The sequence below is a fragment of the Panthera onca genome, chromosome D2, assembly GCF_046562875.1.
Source record: "Panthera onca isolate mPanOnc1 chromosome D2, mPanOnc1 haplotype 2, whole genome shotgun sequence".
Lineage (NCBI taxonomy): Eukaryota > Metazoa > Chordata > Mammalia > Carnivora > Felidae > Panthera > Panthera onca.
In genome coordinates, this window is record NC_138349.1 from 55,017,894 (window position 1) to 55,035,482 (window position 17,589).

General features: G+C 53.5%; 1 protein-coding gene across 3 annotated transcripts in view; it reads right to left on the reverse strand.

Moving 5' to 3' along the window:
- Positions 1 to 8,946: 8,946 nt before the first annotated feature.
- Positions 8,947 to 17,589, reverse strand: part of CHST3 (carbohydrate sulfotransferase 3) — a 37,514-nt gene continuing 28,871 nt past the window's right edge. The window contains exons 2-4 of one of the 3 annotated variants that reach the window (XM_060642487.3): positions 16,686 to 16,912; positions 12,607 to 15,214; positions 8,947 to 11,270 (exon numbers count right to left, since the gene is read on the reverse strand). In XM_060642487.3, the coding sequence (XP_060498470.1) occupies positions 13,915 to 15,214; positions 16,686 to 16,825 (1,440 nt within the window). In that variant the 5' untranslated portion in view covers positions 16,826 to 16,912 and the 3' untranslated portion in view covers positions 8,947 to 11,270; positions 12,607 to 13,914. Of the gene's footprint in view, positions 15,215 to 16,685; positions 16,913 to 17,589 lie in introns of all 3 variants that reach the window. The other 2 variants (XM_060642486.3, XM_060642488.3) reach the window with 2 other exon arrangements.

Sequence of the window (17,589 nt, forward strand, 5' to 3'; positions counted from 1 at the left end):
CAAGTCTGACGTTTAACCAACCGAGAGCCACCCAGGCGCCCCCAGAGGCTACACTCTTAAAGGTCAAGTGACAGATGCGACGAATACATGCTTGTTAAAGAAATTGTTGAAAACTCAGATAAGTAATTTACTGTCCACGGTTTGGTTTATGTGTTTCCAATCATTTCTCTGTGCAAACGTGTTCATGTTATAGAGAATATTTTCTGTAAGTCGAGTCATATGGTTGGTACTTGCTGTTTTACAGATTACTTTTGTCATGTAATTTTCCTAAACATCTTTGTCATTAAAAAAGTCTTCTGCATGCTCATTTTAGTGGCTGCAGAGAATCCCATTTATATGTGCAACCACAGTTTATTTGACCAATTCTCTCTTATTCAACACTTAAGTGGTTTTCCGGGTTTTCACCATTGTAAGCAATGCTTAATGTCCAACAACATTAAATGTTAGCATTCAGCCATAGTTATTGCCTTAAGATAAACTCCTGTACTGAATCTGCCGGATGAAAGTGTCAGAAAAAAGGTTAAGGTGTTTGATACATATCTCCAAACTTTCCTCCTACAGTCTCCCATGGGAGGAACGGATGTTTCTCCCCACCTTCTCCAGCACTGGGTTTTTACTATTTAAAAAACACTGTTGCTGGGGTGCCCAGGTGGCTCAGTCTTTTGAGTGTCCAACTTCGGCTTAGGTCATGATCTCAGGGTTCATGGGGTTCGAGCCCAACGTCGGGCTCTGTGCTGACAGTGTGGAGCCTGCTTGGGATTCTCTCTCTCCCTCTCTCCCTGTCCCTTCCTGACTTGTGCTTTCTCTCTCTCTCTCTAAATAAATAAAGAAACTTAAAAAAAAAAAAAAAAGGAAAGAAAATAAAAAACATTGTTGCCAATGTAAGAGGTCAGTGTTGTTTTGGTTCACATTTCTTGGCTCTGCTGTTTGAGACTTATTCCTGTGTTTGTTATGGGCTGGTTTCTGGAGGGCAACAGTGACCTTTCATCTAGGAAACCTGCACGTGCTATTTCCCTGTGTCAGCTCCACGCCGCTGGCATGAAACGCCGAATTCTAGAGACTCTGGTCCCACTGCCTCTTTCTTGCCCACGTCAGGATCCCATGAGCACTATTCACACAGGCAGACAACATCTGCAGGGATTGCCCAAGGCCCTAGACAACCGGGCCAATGAATGAGTCCCTTTATTCATCCTGTCACCAAAGAGAGGGATGAGCAGGCTGACGGCCCTGCACTCACAGATGTCCCCACAACGGTGCGGCACAGCTATTCTGAGGTCAAGCTCTAGAGGCAGGAAGACCCGGGTCTGCAACCTGGACGTGCCGTCGCGTCACCCCCGCGAGCCTTAAATTCATTCAGCAGTAAAACGGGTGATAATCGAGTGCCCGTTTCACAGGTTGGGAGGGGCGGCCGGTGAGATCCTGCAAGGTAGGCACCGGGCACACTGCTAGCAGAGAGAACATGCTCCAAAATCTTCATCGTTATGATTCTCAGTCAGTTGTATCTGCGGGGGGCAGGGGAGGGGGCTTCGAGGGAGGTTTCTGGGTGAGAAACAATAACACAAATGTTCACTTGCTTGAAATGTTCACGGACACTCCATCAACCTTGTCATTTCTGGGAAGAGAACTCATTAGAAGTCCTTTTTATGCTCTTTATTCCCACCTGTGACCAGGCTCTTACCGTAATGGGTGACATTTACGAGGCCTTCCTATGCGCCTGGCCCCTTACCCATAGGACTTGACTTAATCCTTACAGTAACCCCATGAGGTACATACCATCCCTTTCCCCATTTGACAGAGGCGGAAGCTGCAGCACAGACAGGTTGAGCGCTTTGCCTGAGGTCACACAGCATGGCAGAGCCAGGATTTGCGGACAAGCAGGTTGGCTCCAGATTACGCTCTTGTCCTCCAGGCTACCCGGATGCCGATATTTGCAAAGATGGTGGCATCTCTGACTATTTGGGAAAAAGCGCCCAATCTCACTTAAATTCCACTTCAGCGTATGCTCCCAGAGTTCACACGTGTAACTGCCGGTAGCTCCTGGGACAGGCACTAAACCTCCCGCAGCCTGAGAAAAGACACACAGGGATGGGCTCTGAGCCCTCCAGCTCCTACCACTTTGTGCCTCTCTGCTGGGTCCTGACCGGGGGGGGGGGGGGGGGGGGGTTCAGTGACCAGAAGTTTTGGCAGGGTCCTGCATGAGCCTTCTCCTGCTTATGTCCTCGGGATGCCACGCTGTCCCCACAGCCACATGACCACGGGGCTCTCCAGGCACAGTGCTGAGAAATCACTAAGCCAGCCACAGGACTGGGGTCTGGTTACTCTGCTTCTGTGTCTGAGATAAAGTGCCCTGCAGGGGCGGTCCTGGACCTCTTGAGAAGACCTGTAAAGCTCCCTCGGGAGCCGTTGGTACAGATGCGGACTGAGTAACGTACTGCTGTCAATGGCAGAAAGTTGCTGGTGAGTTACACTTGAGCCGGCGAGGCCCGGCCGCTTCAACTTGGACATTCCCGTCAGTCGTAGGCGGCGGGGTGGGGGAGGTACTGACACAGACATGGCGTATTGATGGTGGGTTTTATTTTTCCCTGACTGGGAATTTTTGGGTACAGATGGTTACAAAGCCTCACTGGAGCTGTCAATGAATTTCTTTTATTGGAAAGTATGAAAGCAAGTCATACTGGGGCACCTGGGTGGTTCAGTCAGCGAAGCATCTGAGTCTTAGTTTCAGCTCAAGTCATGATCTCGTGGTCTGGGAGTTCAAGCCCTGCGTCAGGCTCCACTGACAGCATGGATGGAGCCTGCTTGGGATTCTCTCTCTGCCTGTCTCTCTGCCCCTCCCTTGCTTGCTCTCTCTCTCAAAATAATAAAAAATTAAAAAAAAAGAAAATAAAAGAAAAGAAAAGTAAGTAACACCGAGTCTGCCCTGAAAAGTCGGACGTGGGATGTCTGTCCCTGTGGGGATGGGGACTGTGCTTTCAATTTTCTACCCTGCAGTCCGGCGTGGGGTCTGGCACACGGCGGGCACGCAGCCCACATTTGTTGGGCTCCGCTATTTCTATCTCAGCAAGGTCCTTAAACCTTGCCGAGCCTCAGTTCCTTTATCGGTGAAATGGGGAGATAATTCCCATGTAGTTGAGAGCACTTAGGAGGGTTCAAAAGGAGATCATGAGCAGACACCCAGAACAGGGCCTGGGTCATAGCAGGTGTGCAGGAAACGTTTATCAAATGGAAGTGCTACCAAAAGTTGGAAACGGCCCGAGGGGGCCATTGACGGATGAACGGATAAACAAAACGGGGTCCATCCACACAGCGGACTATTCTTCAGCCTTAAAAAGGAAGGCAGTCCTCACGCATACTTGGATGAACCTTGGAAACATGATGCTCAGTGAAAGAAGCCAGATACCGAAGGCCTCATAGTGTATGGTTTCATTTACATGACATGCCCAGAGCAGGCAAATCCATAGGGACAAAAAGCAGATCCATGGTTACCAGGGAATATGGGGCTTCCTTCTGGGGTGATGAAAACGTTCTGGAGTGAGAGAGTGGTGATGGCTGTACCTTAGGCATGTACTAAGTGCCACTAATAGTAAGTTTGATGTCATGTGTATTTTGCCACAATAAAAAAAAAATGGAGGCGTTTATTCTAAGTGCTTCTTAAACTTCATCACCATTCATTCATTCATTCCGCAGTCACTTGCGCAGGGTCAGGCCCAGTGGGAGCCGATGCTGAATGAAGCCTTTCGCTGAGGCTTCATCACCCGTGAAGGACAGGAAGCGGGCGGCACACTGACATCTGCAAGTAAGCTATCGGGAGCGCTGCCCTGTAATGGGTTCCTTGGACTCTGCTTCCATGGGCCAGGCTTGACACACGTCTTCCCAACCGTTCCTCTGTTCCCCAGCCAGGCGGGACACATGTCAGGAGCAGTGGGCTCCAAGCTGAGTGTGAGCACGCCTCTATTTGGGGCCGGGGCAGTGGGGAGCAGCACCCACCGGGCACTGTTCTGAAGGCATTGACTGAAGCCCAGATCTTCTTGGTTCCCTAGCCTCAGTCTCTCCACTCACCCAGACGGAAGGCTGAGGCCATGTTCTCCCGGAAGGGATGCTGCTTGAAGAAGTCACCACCGAGCAGGGAAAAGAGAATGTTAAGGCACAGAAGGGGAATTCGTGAAAACTTACAAGAGGAAACAGGACCCACCCCTGTTCACTTACCCAAACTCTGAGAGGTGATCCGTGGGGCATCTCGGGATGGGTCTCTGAAGCTCAGCACTGGTTTTCAGGATTTGTCCTGCGGACAAATGATAATCTCTAGTTAGGGCTCCCTTCCAGCCTTCATAACATCGGTCTATTCACTGACTAACTGAGGCACTCAGCAGAGGGCGGGCATGGGGTGAATGGCCTCAAGTAAACGCAGTAGCTGTTTGTTCAGCGCTCGTCATGAACCGGGCACATGACATGCATCCCTGTCTCTCATGTTGATATTGTCCCCATTTTACATGTGAGCAACCTAAGGCCCAGAGAGGACAATGCACTGGTCCAAGGTCACACAGGCAGGACACAACACTGCTATTCAAGCCTGGAGAGCAGACTCAGGGGGCAGACTTGGAAAAGTGGGCACTTAGAAGAGAGGCCGGGCTTGTTCTGTGTGACCGCAAGGAGAAGTCTTTGGTATTGTGCTTGTGTGTCCCTGGCATTTACGTGGCCTGTGGGGTCTCAATGGATAGAAGCAGGAGACTTGAGGCAAAGGATGGGACAGAAGGGTCTGTGGGGGTGACAGGCATGGATTCACACACATCCTGACACTGCTGGTAATGTCAGCTGTCTGGGCCTCCCTCTTCTCATCTGTAAAATGGGATACAGTGATCACAGCAAGCCCCTCTGCTTCACTCTGGCTTTCAGTGGCTCCCTAGCTTGAAGGATCAAGTCCAGTCCCTTCTTACTGTTGGCCTAGAGGCTCCTGCACATTCCGGCCCTGCTCTTCTCCTCAGCTGCCTGTCTCATCAGAAGCAAGCTGTCTCTTGGGCCACAAACACTCCAAATCCTCTTTGTCCTCCGGGCCCTTGCACGTGCTGCCTCCTGGGTTAGTCACTCTGTTGAGCTTTCCTGGGTGAGAGAGAACGGGGTGGCATTTGAACCCAGGCACTGGGGATTGCCACGCTGATCGTTGCAAGAGCATGCCCAGGGGACCCGTGTACCCCACAGGTGAGCATCGCCCACTATATGCACATCTGAGACAAAAAAAGTTGAAACCTTGCCGGGGAGGGCAGCTCTGGTGTGGACTGGACACGGGTGGCCCCATCCGCCCTCTAGGTGGGCAGAACCACCTGCCTTCTTCCTCACTGCTTAGTCTGGCCCCTGTTCAGGTGGGGAGCAGCTGCTCCCGGGCCGGGTGGACAGGAGAAATCCAGGTGGGTGCAGACAGAGAAGGCCACCGGGTAGTTGATTTCAGGGTTCTGACCAGGCAGACAGAGGCCAAGCCCATGGTTTCCAGAATAACCAGCTTATTCCTCAGGTGTAAAGAGTGTTAAGGAGCCCGGGGCAGGCATTGCTGGGAAATGCAGCTCAGACCCCAGCATGCAACCGGGACTTCAAGCTGGAGGTTGAAAACGCAAAGGCCTATGGGTCCCGGGGAGCAATTATAATGAATGGAGTCACAGCAGTGGCCCTGTTGGCCTGCTGCTTTCTCACTTTGGACAGACATGGATACACAGAGATGTCCCAGTTGGAGGTAAAATAGAGCACGTGCTGTGCTAAATGCTGCCTCGGCGTTGGAGAGACCGGGGGCGGGGGGCTGGGCGCGGGCCCCGGCTCTTCTCTCCTTGGAGGGGTGCCTGCCTTCCCCCAGCTGTAGCCCTGTGTCCCTGTGGGAGCGAGGGCCCCACATCACCCTGGAGCAGGTGCTGTCAGATCCCTCCCCACCCCCACACACCTCGCTCTGCATACTTACACTATGCTCTGGAGACCTCCAACTGCCTGCATCCCTGGGCCTGACAGGCATGTTCCAGAATTCTGGAATGCTCTTCCGCCAGCAGGGCTGTGCTGGGGAATGAATACTTCCCCAAAGCAGCCTTCAGCCAAAGACTGACAAGCATTGGTGTAGGAATAGTTCAGGCTCCCTTACCCTCCCCCTCTGGTGGAATTAGGCACCTGCTTTATACCGTTTCCCAGAGGGATTCTGCTCCAATAGCCCAGGGGAGTAGCTGGCCTAACAGGGCGCCCTTCACTGGCTGTCTCGCTCTCCTCCTCCCCTGCCGGCTGTCAGCAGGTCCCGAATAAACCCTTGGCTCTCTAACGCTTGTCTCAACATCAACTCCCGGCGTTACTCAAACCAGGACACCTGATTTTCAAGAGGAGCTAGAAATCTGGTGGGGGTTTTTCGTTTGTTTTTGTTTTTTGTTTTTAAATAAAACCCCTTACTTTTTAAGTGTTGGCTTCTAATGTCAATTGTTAAAGACAAAACCAGACACTGCATGGGCCACATGTCCGCAGGGTAGATTCGGTCCGTGGTCAGCAGTGTGCGAGGCGATGCGTGCACCAGGCCTGGCCTGAGCCTGCACGCCCCCTGAGTTCTTGGACGCCGTGGCCGTGGTTATCCTCATGGGTGTTCTCTTTAGCAACTTGGCTGTCTTCCCCCCCCCCTGCACCTCATGAGGATGTGCCCTCCTTGTTGTCACTCTCCCCACGCCCCTTCCTTCCTCCCTTCTTTCTCACGGCCTGATTTTCCTGGGCAAGCCTCTCCTGCTGGGCCTTTACTACTTGCTTGTTCTTCTAATAAACTGCGCAGCAGCGTTTAGCGAGGGGTTTACTAGCTACTAGAGGATTACATCTCCAGGGAACCTGTTTACTGTTGGTAACCTTTGTCCAGCTGTTTCAGAAACGGCTCCTTTAAGACTTACCTCCAAGCTCAGATCAAGAGTGTCCTGTGGTGTTTATGCGTGGCCTGCTCCCGCAGGGTCCCCACTCTCTGTGGGGGTCACCACACCTTTTGGGTAATGCTGCAGAGGCCCTGCAGGTGTGGGCTGAGTTAAGGAAGCCAAGGGCTAAGGGTTTCAGGTGACCAGGAGGTTTTACAATAGTAGCATGGATGCCTTGGGCCGTGAACTTTGACCCACAGTGCCCTGGAGGCTGCTATGATCTCCACAGACCAACTCTTTTGCTTCTGCCCTGCAGCTCTGTGAGAATGATGCCGAGGTGGGCTGGGGTGTGGTGCCTGAAACTTGTTCCTGAACGTTTTCTTTCCACCCTCTTCACCCACGACCTTCTCATCTGCTTATCATGGCTTTTAGTCCTATATGCATACATTTGCAGGTTTCCAATGGCTACAAAGTGTTCTGTAGAATGCCAGAGTCTTGAAAATGTTGTTTGGTAAAAAAAAAAAGTTTCCATGATGAAAGAATTCCACCCATAAAAATTGTTCTGAGTGAAGTCTGGTAAGCTGGGGCAAAGGAAAGCAGGACTTCTCAGAGCCTTTACTATGTTAATGGGCACTGTAACTTCCTAAGAGCCTCTAGGTGATCACAGTTCCTCCAAACATACTTGGGGACACACGGATGCAGACTCCAGTGCTGGGCCTGCTGTAGGCAGATGACACGGGTCCCTGCTGGTGATCCCACTGCTTCCTGGATGGATCCAGCTGACTGTCACTCCCTCAGAGACTCCCTGGGTATTTGGCTCCTTCCCAGGGTTGGGTAAGTTGGGATGTAGTGGAGGAAGATTCGGGAGCTCAAAAAGGGTCTGAGAGTGGAGACAAAAGATGGTTCCAAGCCTGACTGGTGACTCAGGGGGTGAGTGGGTGGAGAGGTCTCCAGGCTTCTCTGCTCTATGATTATGGCAATTTGTTTCTCCAGGAGGTCATTTGTGGTAGGAAACATAGCCCAGAAATTAAACTAAATATACCCAGTGCCCAGAAGACTGGAGACAGCAATGGCACCTGGCTGGGGCGGGGGGTGGGGGGGGGGCGCGGAGATACTGAGGTTGGAATGTCATGGTACAGGCCTGTATTTTAAGGATTGGGAGGAAAATGGTTTGAGGTTCCCCTCCCCCCAAGGCCTGGCCTGGGTGAAATGGTAGAGGTACATGTCTGAGTTTGGGGGAAAGGGTCCTGTTCCTTCATATTATGCCTCATTCTGTTATGACCCCCCCTCATTCCCCTCCTCTTTGCTCACCAATGCTCAGCCCTTCTCTGCTTCTTCATGGTTGCTCCTGTCCCCCCCACACCCACACAGCTTTACCAGCTCTGTCTTCCTGGGCTCCAAAATGAAACTTCTCCCTTCTCCTTGGGGAAATGCCTACCAGGTGGCTGTTAGAAGACACAAGGGCCAAAGTCTAATTCGCACCGAAGTTATCACGACTGATAGAGCAATGGAATAACAATTTCAAAGGACTTCATTAAATTTCTTAGCTGAAAGGGTCTTTAGCAATGTCCTCGTGTGGGTTTTGAGACCTTGTGAAGGTCAAGGGAATCTTAGGTGCCATTTCAACATGTGAAGCGGGTCAACATGCAGGTGCTCTTTCAGCTGAATTTTGGAACAATTGCTGTAAACCACTGATTACACTCCCCATTCTCAAGGAAACTAGGGCTCAGATAAGGAAAGTGACCTGTCCAAGGTCATGGGGCCAGAAGTGGCAAATCTGGGACCTGTCCCCAGGTCCCCCGGCCTCTAGCCAATGCTCCTGTCTCTGCCCTGTAATTCCTGGGTATTCATGACTCGGACCTCACCCTTGCAGCCGGCTCCGAGCAGTCCTCACCGGCTCTGCCATTCTGGTAACATAAACAACCGTCATCAACCGCCCCCTGCGCTTCGCCAGGCTTCCCTCTGTCTGTCACTCTTGGGGGCTTACCTCTACCCTGCTTCATGTGAGAAGTCACCCCTTTTCCTACTGCTGCTAATTTTTTCTTGTTAATTTTTGATTGCTGCTGAGAACAAATGCAAAAGAAAGGCGGAGACACACTTCAGATTTTGCTCATTGCATGTTTTCATTTTTAATTAAATAAGTCAAGTAAGCCATCAAGTGATGGGTTCACATTCTGTTCCGCAAAGCAGACCCTGAGCGGCGGTGGCCGCCAGCTCTCTGAAGGGCAGCCCCTGCGTTTCCAGGAGACGGCAGATTGTAGCCACGGCAAGGACATCTGGGACACTGATGGAAAGGGGGCGGGAGCAACGTACACACCATTATGTACACAACTTGGCCACACATGGCCATGAAGGGAGTGTCCCGTACCATGTGGCCATGAAACAGGACACAGGGTCGAGGTCTTGGCAAAAAAGACAGAGTTTGCAGGATCCAGGAGGGAGCAGGGGAGCCAGGCGAACTTGGCCTGGAACATACAGACGAGATGGAGACTCCAGGGGTGCCCAGTTCAAGCCCAATGGTAGAGGAAGCAGGGTATTTTCCCAAATGAAATACCTGGTCTACTGTATGAGCTGGGTCCATGGGGCTGGCACTGCATTCATATCCGTGGAAACACATACAACCAATTCGTCCCCCAGGCATATAGTCATGGAATGAGGGGACATGGAGACCAAAGGATCTCAAAGCTCTTAAGACATCTGAATTTGCCAATTCTGCTTTGTCCTTTTGAGGTAAAGAGCAGCTTCCAGTATTCCTGAAACTGTGGGCAGCTGAGAGGCGATACGGTTGCATTCGGGAAGCCCTGGGCCTTCTGCCTCTTGTCCAGCTGGACCACGTCCTGGGAATTTTCGCTAGCAAACCCACCAACCTGGGACCCCTGGATTTCAGTGGGTGCTCCTTTCACTTAGTACAGATCAGCAAGGCCTACTTGGTTTCTGCAGACATGCTTCCCCACCCCCACCTCTCCCCAACCCAGGAATCCATCCCCCCAGGACCTGCCTTTGTTCTCAGCCATGGGATTGGGAGCGAGGGATGGCCTCAGAGATGCAGCCGTCTGGTCTTCTGCTCCTGTTCTCCATAATCCAGGCCCTACAGGCAATTAAAATAGGCCCTAATGTGCAAGAGGACCACCAGGGCTGGAAGAGACCTTCCGGGTCGGGACCAGACCACCTGATGCTTCCATCTCTAGACCAGGCCCCCATCTTCTGGGACAGGGATCCCCTGACCTCCTGTTGGATCTCACTCGTCATCAGACAGGGCAAAGGACAGGACAGAGGTGGTGGGGAAAGATGTCACTGGAATGGGTTGGGTGGGCCCTCTGCTCTCAGGGGTCCGGTCGGCAGCTGCCCCATTAGACCGGCCTTTGGCAGTAGCTTCCAGGCTGAGCATACTGGCAGACGGGGAGTAAACTCTTCAGTAAACTTTTTTTTTTCCTATTCATTTAGTTATTTATTTTCAAGTGTGTGTATCACATGAAGGGACCAAAGGCTAGAATTTGTTCATGTCTCTCAATCTCAGTAATAACTTGGTGATAACCCACTGCGGGAGGTGGGGGTGTGCCACAGAGTTGTGAATCTGCTTTCTTTCCTCTCTGTGGGGACTCAGGAACCCTGCTCCCCACCGACTGTTCCCAGAGACCCCTGCCCCCAACCTGGTGCCCTCATCCTCTCCGAGGCTTACAAACAAGGCCAGAGGAGAAGCCAGGAATAGGCAGCAGTGGTGACAGCCTGTGGGTGTTAGACACTACCCTGTCTCACCAAGGCCTGGAATGTTCTGAACTATTTATATAGGCCGGGCTAAAGAGGTCTTCATCAAGAAAAAGAAAATGAGTAAACACTCATTGCTGAATGGGCCTCTTGTTCCGGGGAAGCCGGCAGCCCCAGAGGTGAGGCCTCAGCTGCTCCCTCTGTCTGCGGGCAGGTGGATGCCATACAGGGGAGAGGCTCCTGATGGAGCAGTAAGAGTAGAGAAGCCCGGACTGGCCTCACTGGAAAAGGAGGCACTGGCCCAGCTGGACCACCTTCTTCAGCCCAGCTGCCTGCTGAAAACCACAAGTGCGTAACTCCAACCGGGCCCCCCCATAGAATAAAGTCAGTAGTCGCCCCCACCCCGTCCTTCCCCAAACCCCGAGGGTTCCCGGGAGCATTGCCGAGTCCCAAGGCAACACTCGCTTGAGTTGTGCCCTGTTTCAGACACCAGGGCAAAGGTAATACAGCAGAAAGGGCCTTAAATGCCGCATCTTCAAATCAACAAGAAGAAACCAAGGTACCTCCCTAAACAACACCCTGGGGCCAGCACAACTCCGTGCCCTTGGTTTTAGTCTTGTGCTCTGAATCGTCTTCGAGTGTCCTTGTGTGTATGGAGTGAGTCAACGGTTTCTAGTATTATTTTGTCTTTCTCGATTTGGGTACAGCTTTGCGTCCCTGCAAAAAATAAGGTATTTTATGTCTCTTCTTTGTCACAAAATAAATAAATTAAGTCAACTTGCAGTGTACAAATTGTCAATGTCCTGAGAAGTCCCAAAGGTCCATTCTCCGCACAGTCCTCGGAGCTCACGGGTGGAGACCTTGGCCGCAGAGGCATAGGAAGGAAGGAAGAAGTTTGCTGTCCACACCAGGAGGGCCCCAAGAAGAGCCCCAGATGGAGGTACCTGCCTCCGTCCCTGCCCCAGCCCCCACCAACCACAGGTGGGGAACCGTGTGGGGAACAGTGTGGGGAGGGGAAAAACAGCTAGTGCTTCCGGGCTTCCAGAAACATCCTGGTCTCTCTCTGCCCCAGGGTCAAGTTTTCAGAGCTGGAGTCCCTTTGGACCCCAAATCAGAGCCAGCTCCCTGCACAACTTATTTCGGGACTGGAGACCCTAGACTGGAGGCCTCCTTGAACGACTTGAAGTTCACGGAGACCCAGCAGCTCAAATGTGGTGATTGTGAGAGACCCCACAAAATGGCTACAGTCCTCACCGTCTCAAACAGCAGCTTCTAGCTGCTGGGAGGACACACTCCTCCCTTCCCCACGGCAGCACCAGCTGGACTCAGATCCTCTCTTTCCCTCGTGTCCATATTACTCAATCCAAAACTCAGCCCTCTGGGTTTGACAACAGGATAGATCTGACATAGAAGTTGTCCAGGAAATCAGAAACAGCCCTAGTGAACTGGGGCAGCTCTTCGAGTTCTGGGGTGGACTGAGCTCTGCTCCCCAGTTTGGGCTGGGGGTAGAAAAGGACCTCCACTGTGGGGGCATCTGCTGCTTGGCCATAGGCCCTGCCCCCCCAGGAAATGCATTTGGACCTGAAAGAGATGTTCAAATCTGGCCTCGTCTCAGGGAGAGGATGAGGGCTAATTTATGTTGCTTCTGGACACACAGCAAAGGACACTGGTGGTTTCTGAGATTCGTTCCACATGGGGTTCAAACAGAAACGCCCGTGGGGCACTGTGGGTTGCCATGTGGCCGCCCAGGCTCTGGTCCTTCTGGGAAAAGGCTCTTCCTCCTCCTCCTCTCCCTCCAGCAAGAGCCAGAGTGCTCCCTGCTGGTCCTCCCAGCCCCCTAAAGCCCAGATTGCTGTCACGCAGCACTTCTGTAGAAACAAAATAAAAAACATAGCCACAAGATACCAAACTATAAATAACTTTAAAAAAAAAAAAAAAACCACCCAGATAAAATACCCAGCCTATCCCAAGTTGAGCAACACTTTTCCCAGGGCCCAAAAGGAGGAATTACAGATACGAACATGTAACCATGGTGACCAACCATGAGGCTGACCTCTGTGTCCTGTCTTCTTGGGGGAGGGGTATCCTGATGTGACTTCTCCCCCAAGGGCACTCTGCACTCTTCTGGGCCCTGCCCCACACGAGGCCTGGATGGAAATGGCAGGACTCCTCAGCGGCCTTTTGCCTCCAGTCAGACCTGAGGCAGCCTTCAAATATGGACTCGCTCTCAGGGAGCCAGTGGAGCTGGGCCTTTGGGCTGCAGTCATGTGAGGACTGGCCACATCATTTCAAAACATCCTGCCTGCCAGCAGAGAGGATGTGAATGGGCCAGAGGAGGTAGCCAGGAGAATCTAAGGCGGGCAGGGGCCGCGGACTCGGAGGTTCCGTATCCGCCGCTCAGTCCTAAACCTGGTCAGAACAGGGTCATGGCCCATGACTGTGTTTCCTTCCATGTCCCTAAATAATTCTAAAACTGTAACTAAAGGCTGCTCTTTAGGTGTGTGATAGTTCAATTCCGTGGGCATAAAGCAACAGGGAAGCCTGTGATGGGTATGTGCGTAGGTGTGTGGACTTGTGTTTCTATGATGTTTCTGGGTCTGTCTGGTATACGTAGGTATCTGTCCTTTACACGTGTAGGTGTGCTTTGTAGTTCTACGCAGGGCTGATGTCAGTGACCCGCACAGCGATTCCATTCATGAAAATACTGAATCATTCTTGGTTGATAAGCCCTGGCTGTCATCCTCTGACATTCTGGGCTGTTCCAGCCCCTCCCCTCCGACCCATGCAGATTCCACACTGGATTGTGTAGAAATCCAGAGACTGTCAGGTGAACAGTGAGTACGGCAGGAGGTCTGACTGTGGCTGGTGGGTGCCCAAAGCCCCTTCGGGTTAAACATCTGGACTCTGGCCCACGGGGTCTACAGGCATTTATGTAGTTTTGGGTGTATGCTTGTGTGTGTGTGTGTGTGTGAGAGAGAGAGAGAGAGACAGAGAGAGAGAGAGACAGAGACAGTGACAGAGAAAAAAAGGCTTGTCAAAATTTCCAGGCCTGTCCAGGCCTGCGGGGAGCCTGCTCAGGAGACCGCAGCCCCTCAGGTCTGGGTCTGGCGGCCCTCACGGACGGGCACTGTCCTGTTCTCGGTGAGAGACCCCGGGCCCAAGGCTGCAGTGGGGGAGCTAGCTGGCGGGGGGCCTACTTCTACGGTGGAAGGGCGGCCTGCCCCGCGCGTGGCCGCCGCCCGGCCGCCCGCCCTCGGCGAGAGCCACCGTGTCACCGCCCGCGGGGGGAGGGCTGGGGGGTGGTGCGAGGAAGGCAGGGCGGGCCTTTCACAAGGAGGGGCGCGCGCGGCCGCGGGCCCCCCTACGTGACCCAGAAGGTTCCGCGCTCCTCCAGCAGGCTGACGGAGCGGTTGGTGAGGGAGGCGGCGTCCCGCGCCAGCCGGTAGCCGAACAGGTGCATGGCCGGGGCGCAGGCGGCCTGCACCACCTGCGCCAGCTTGAAGGGCATGCTGAAGCGCCACTTCTCGAACTGCTCCGAGGAGTTCTTCTGCGTGGAGTAGATGCCGCTGCCGTCCTGGGCCGCCTGCGTGTTCCTCCGGATCCAGTCCTCCACCTGCGCCGTCAGGGGGATGCCGGCGAAGCGGTACATCTCGCGCGCCTTCTGCAGCGGCCAGCGCGCCACGTCCTCGTAGCGCACCAGCATGTAGCGGCCGCGCAGCCAGGCCGGCTGCCGGAGGCCCAGCTCGGCCGACAGCCGGATGCTCTCGCAGTTGCCCCTCAGCCGCTGCACCTCCTCCTCCCCCAGCCGCGCCTGCCCCTCGGCCAGCCACTTCTTCCAGCCCTCGTACTTGCCGGCGAAGGCCACCATGCGGGAGGCCAGCACGGCGCGCGGGTCGCGCACCAGCTGGATGACGCGCAGGTCCAGCCGGGGGTCCTCGGCCAGCGGCTGCAGGAACTCCAGCTGCCGGATGCGCACGGCCTTGAGGGCCATGTGCTCCTTGCGGCGGCAGGCCTCGGCCGCCAGCGTCACGTTGAGGGGCCCGCAGCGGCGGTTCTTGCAGTGGTACTTCTCGAAGACCTTCTTGACGAAGGGCGTGCACACGGGGTCCTCGCACAGGGAGCGGCTGGAGCCGCGGCGGAACATGAACTGGGTCAGGTGGTCCTCCGGCAGGGGGCTGATGAAGTGCTCCAGCACGTACAGGTCGCACAGGAACAGCTGCTTGAGCACGTCGCGGTAGACGAGCGCCGAGCCCGCGGCGTTGGCGCCTCCCGACTCGAAGGACACGGTGCGCTCGATGTGCCACAGCGGCTCGAAGAGGTAGAAGATGTTGCCCTGCTGGTTGAAGAACTCGCCCACGAACGAGGAGCCGGTGCGGGTGGTGGCCATGAGGAGCACGTGGCGCCGCGGCCGGGCCTCGCGGGGTCGGGGTGGCTCCTTGGCCTTGGCCTCCGCCTCCCCCTGGGCCCCGCCGGCGGCCTCCGCTACTGGCTCTACACCCAGCTGCAGACTGAGGTTTCGCAGGCGGCCCTGCAGCTGGGTGAAGGCTGAATCGAGCTCGCTCAGGGACAGAAGGGACGCATTGTCGGCCAAGATGAGGGCTGGGTCGGTGCTGTTGGCGTCTGCCAGGGGTTGTGGGATCTGCTTCAGCCTGTCTGACACCCTGGGGGGACAGAGGGAAATCGGAGTCAGTGAGTGACGGGGACTCCATCCCTTGGGCACCCCTAAGCACCCTGCAGGGCTGATCACCCAAAGCCTGTCTTAGTTGGGTTTCCCCAGAAGCAGACCATGAGGCAAGGGTTTGGGTGTGAGTAGTTTATTTAGAACATGATCACAAAAAGAACTGGCAGAGAGGCAGAGAAGAGGGGTGGGAAGAAAAAAGTCGGTCTAGGGTGAGCGGGCTGTCTCTGTGAGCAAACCAATCCCACTAGGGCACCTGGGAGGACACACCTGAGGATTCTCTTGCCTAAGGGATATGAAGCTCCCAGCTGGCCTTGGCTGAGGGCTGCTCCCAGAGGCATTTACTCCCTGCATTCCTGGCTTGCTGATGTACAGGTGGAGAGAAAGTTCTCTGGTGGAGAGCTGCAGAGGCTTGCAGCAGGATCCCATGGGCACGAACTGGAACAGTTCATGCTGAGAAACCCAGGTGGGGCAGTGACTGCCTGCTGCACAGTCCAGTTCCTAATCTATCCATGTGGCTGATGCTTTCTTGCAGGGGTTGTGCTGGGAGAGCAGGTCTAAGAAATCTTTGTACGTCCAGCAGGCTCACCAGCAGAGGCACTTACTGCACACAAAGGTACACCGCCAACTCCATGCGGCAGCATTCCCAGTGTAGCTGAGGTGAGTGCACACCCCTGGCGTTTAGCAATACACAACCTGAACAACTGCACATGGGAGGCAGCACCTGGTAGGCAGCCCCACCTACCAGGTATGTGTGCCAAAACCCTGCCTTTCCACATGGGCTCACCCTCATCCATGGCTTCAGGCTGGTATAGGAGGTGTGCTGATAATGTGAGGCTTTATCCTAGCCAAGAAGTAAATTAGTAATAACCATGGTCAGCAAATTCTAGATACCAACTGCGTGCAGGCACTGAGTTAATGTTTTACATTTCCTCATTTAATCTTTACTAGGAAGACCCCATTGTTAGCCATATTTTTAAAATATTTATTTACTTTATGTGTGTGTGTTTGAGAGAGAGAGAGAGAACAAGTGGGGAAAGGCAGAGAGAAACACAGAGAGAGAATCCCAAGCTCTGAGCTGTCAGCATGGAGCCCAATGTGGGGCTCGATCCCACGAACCGTGAGATCAAGACCTGAGCCCAAATCAAGAGTCGGACGGAGCCACCCAGGTGCCCCGTCGTTACCCATATTTTGCAGAAGAGGAACTTAAGACAGAGAAAGTGATTTTGTCCAAGCTGTCACAGCTAGTGAGGGCCGGAATCGGGATTCCAACCCAAATTGCGTGAATCCAGAGCCCAAGTGTTACCCCTGAGCAGTGATAAGGACGTACGCAAGACCCACTGCCTGGGCAGGGGAGGGGCCTGGTGATGACTGGTTGAAGAGCTGCCTTTGTAAGACATAGAGCCTCCACCCACCCCTCCCTGATAAGGAAGACGTGTGCTGGCACCCCTCACCTTGATATGATTTTATTTTCCTTTTCAATGAAGACAAAAACCACCACCACAAAAGCCAGGAAAAGGGCATATTTGCTCTTCATCCTCAGGCTGTGCAGAAAGTCCCGGCAGTCCTGGGGGAAAGCGAGTCCTTTCTCCATGGGGAAGGGGTGGGGGGCGTGGGCTCTCAGCTCAGGAGCATTGCTCAGGACCTGGCTCCGCGTCTTCAGGTGGGGGACACCCTTGTCCTGTGAAGAGACAGGTGGTCAGGACACCCTTGTCTGGAGATGAGGAATGAAGAGGGGTTTTCCCACCAACTTCTGAAGGTCGTGGCCCTGCTTGGCAGCCAGAGCCCCAGAGCCACTCTCCCATAGATGAGAGAGCAAATCAAGTCATTTAAAACGCTAGTCAGCCCTTTGATTAATTCCTCCCACTTCCATGAATTTATCCTTTGACCTCACACATAACTCAAGGGCAAGTGCATGGAAGAGTGTTCCATGTACTATAAATGTTTGAAACAAAAGACTACAAATACCAAAAAAAAAAATGATGGAGGTGGACCTATAAACGCTGATGTTAATAGCCTAATATATATATTAGATCCTTCACTTGGGTCCTTCCAAAATCCTTCTCGTGGCCTCAGCCTTTCACGTCTCAGCTTCCGGGAGCAGCCTCCCCCTGACTAGGTTAGGGTCCCCTGGCCCCACTGCCATGCAGACTCCTATTAGTGCCTGAGACTGTCGTAAGGTGAGCCCACTTGTAATAACTTGTTCAATGCTGATCGTCCTTCGTGGAGTGCAGGGAGTTTGTCCAGGCCCCTCATTATCCCTTAGCACTGGGCCAGGCACACAGGACATACTTATGCATGGTTGCCAAATGACAGAGTGGATAAAGGAACAAATGACCCTCAGCGGAAGATGTATAT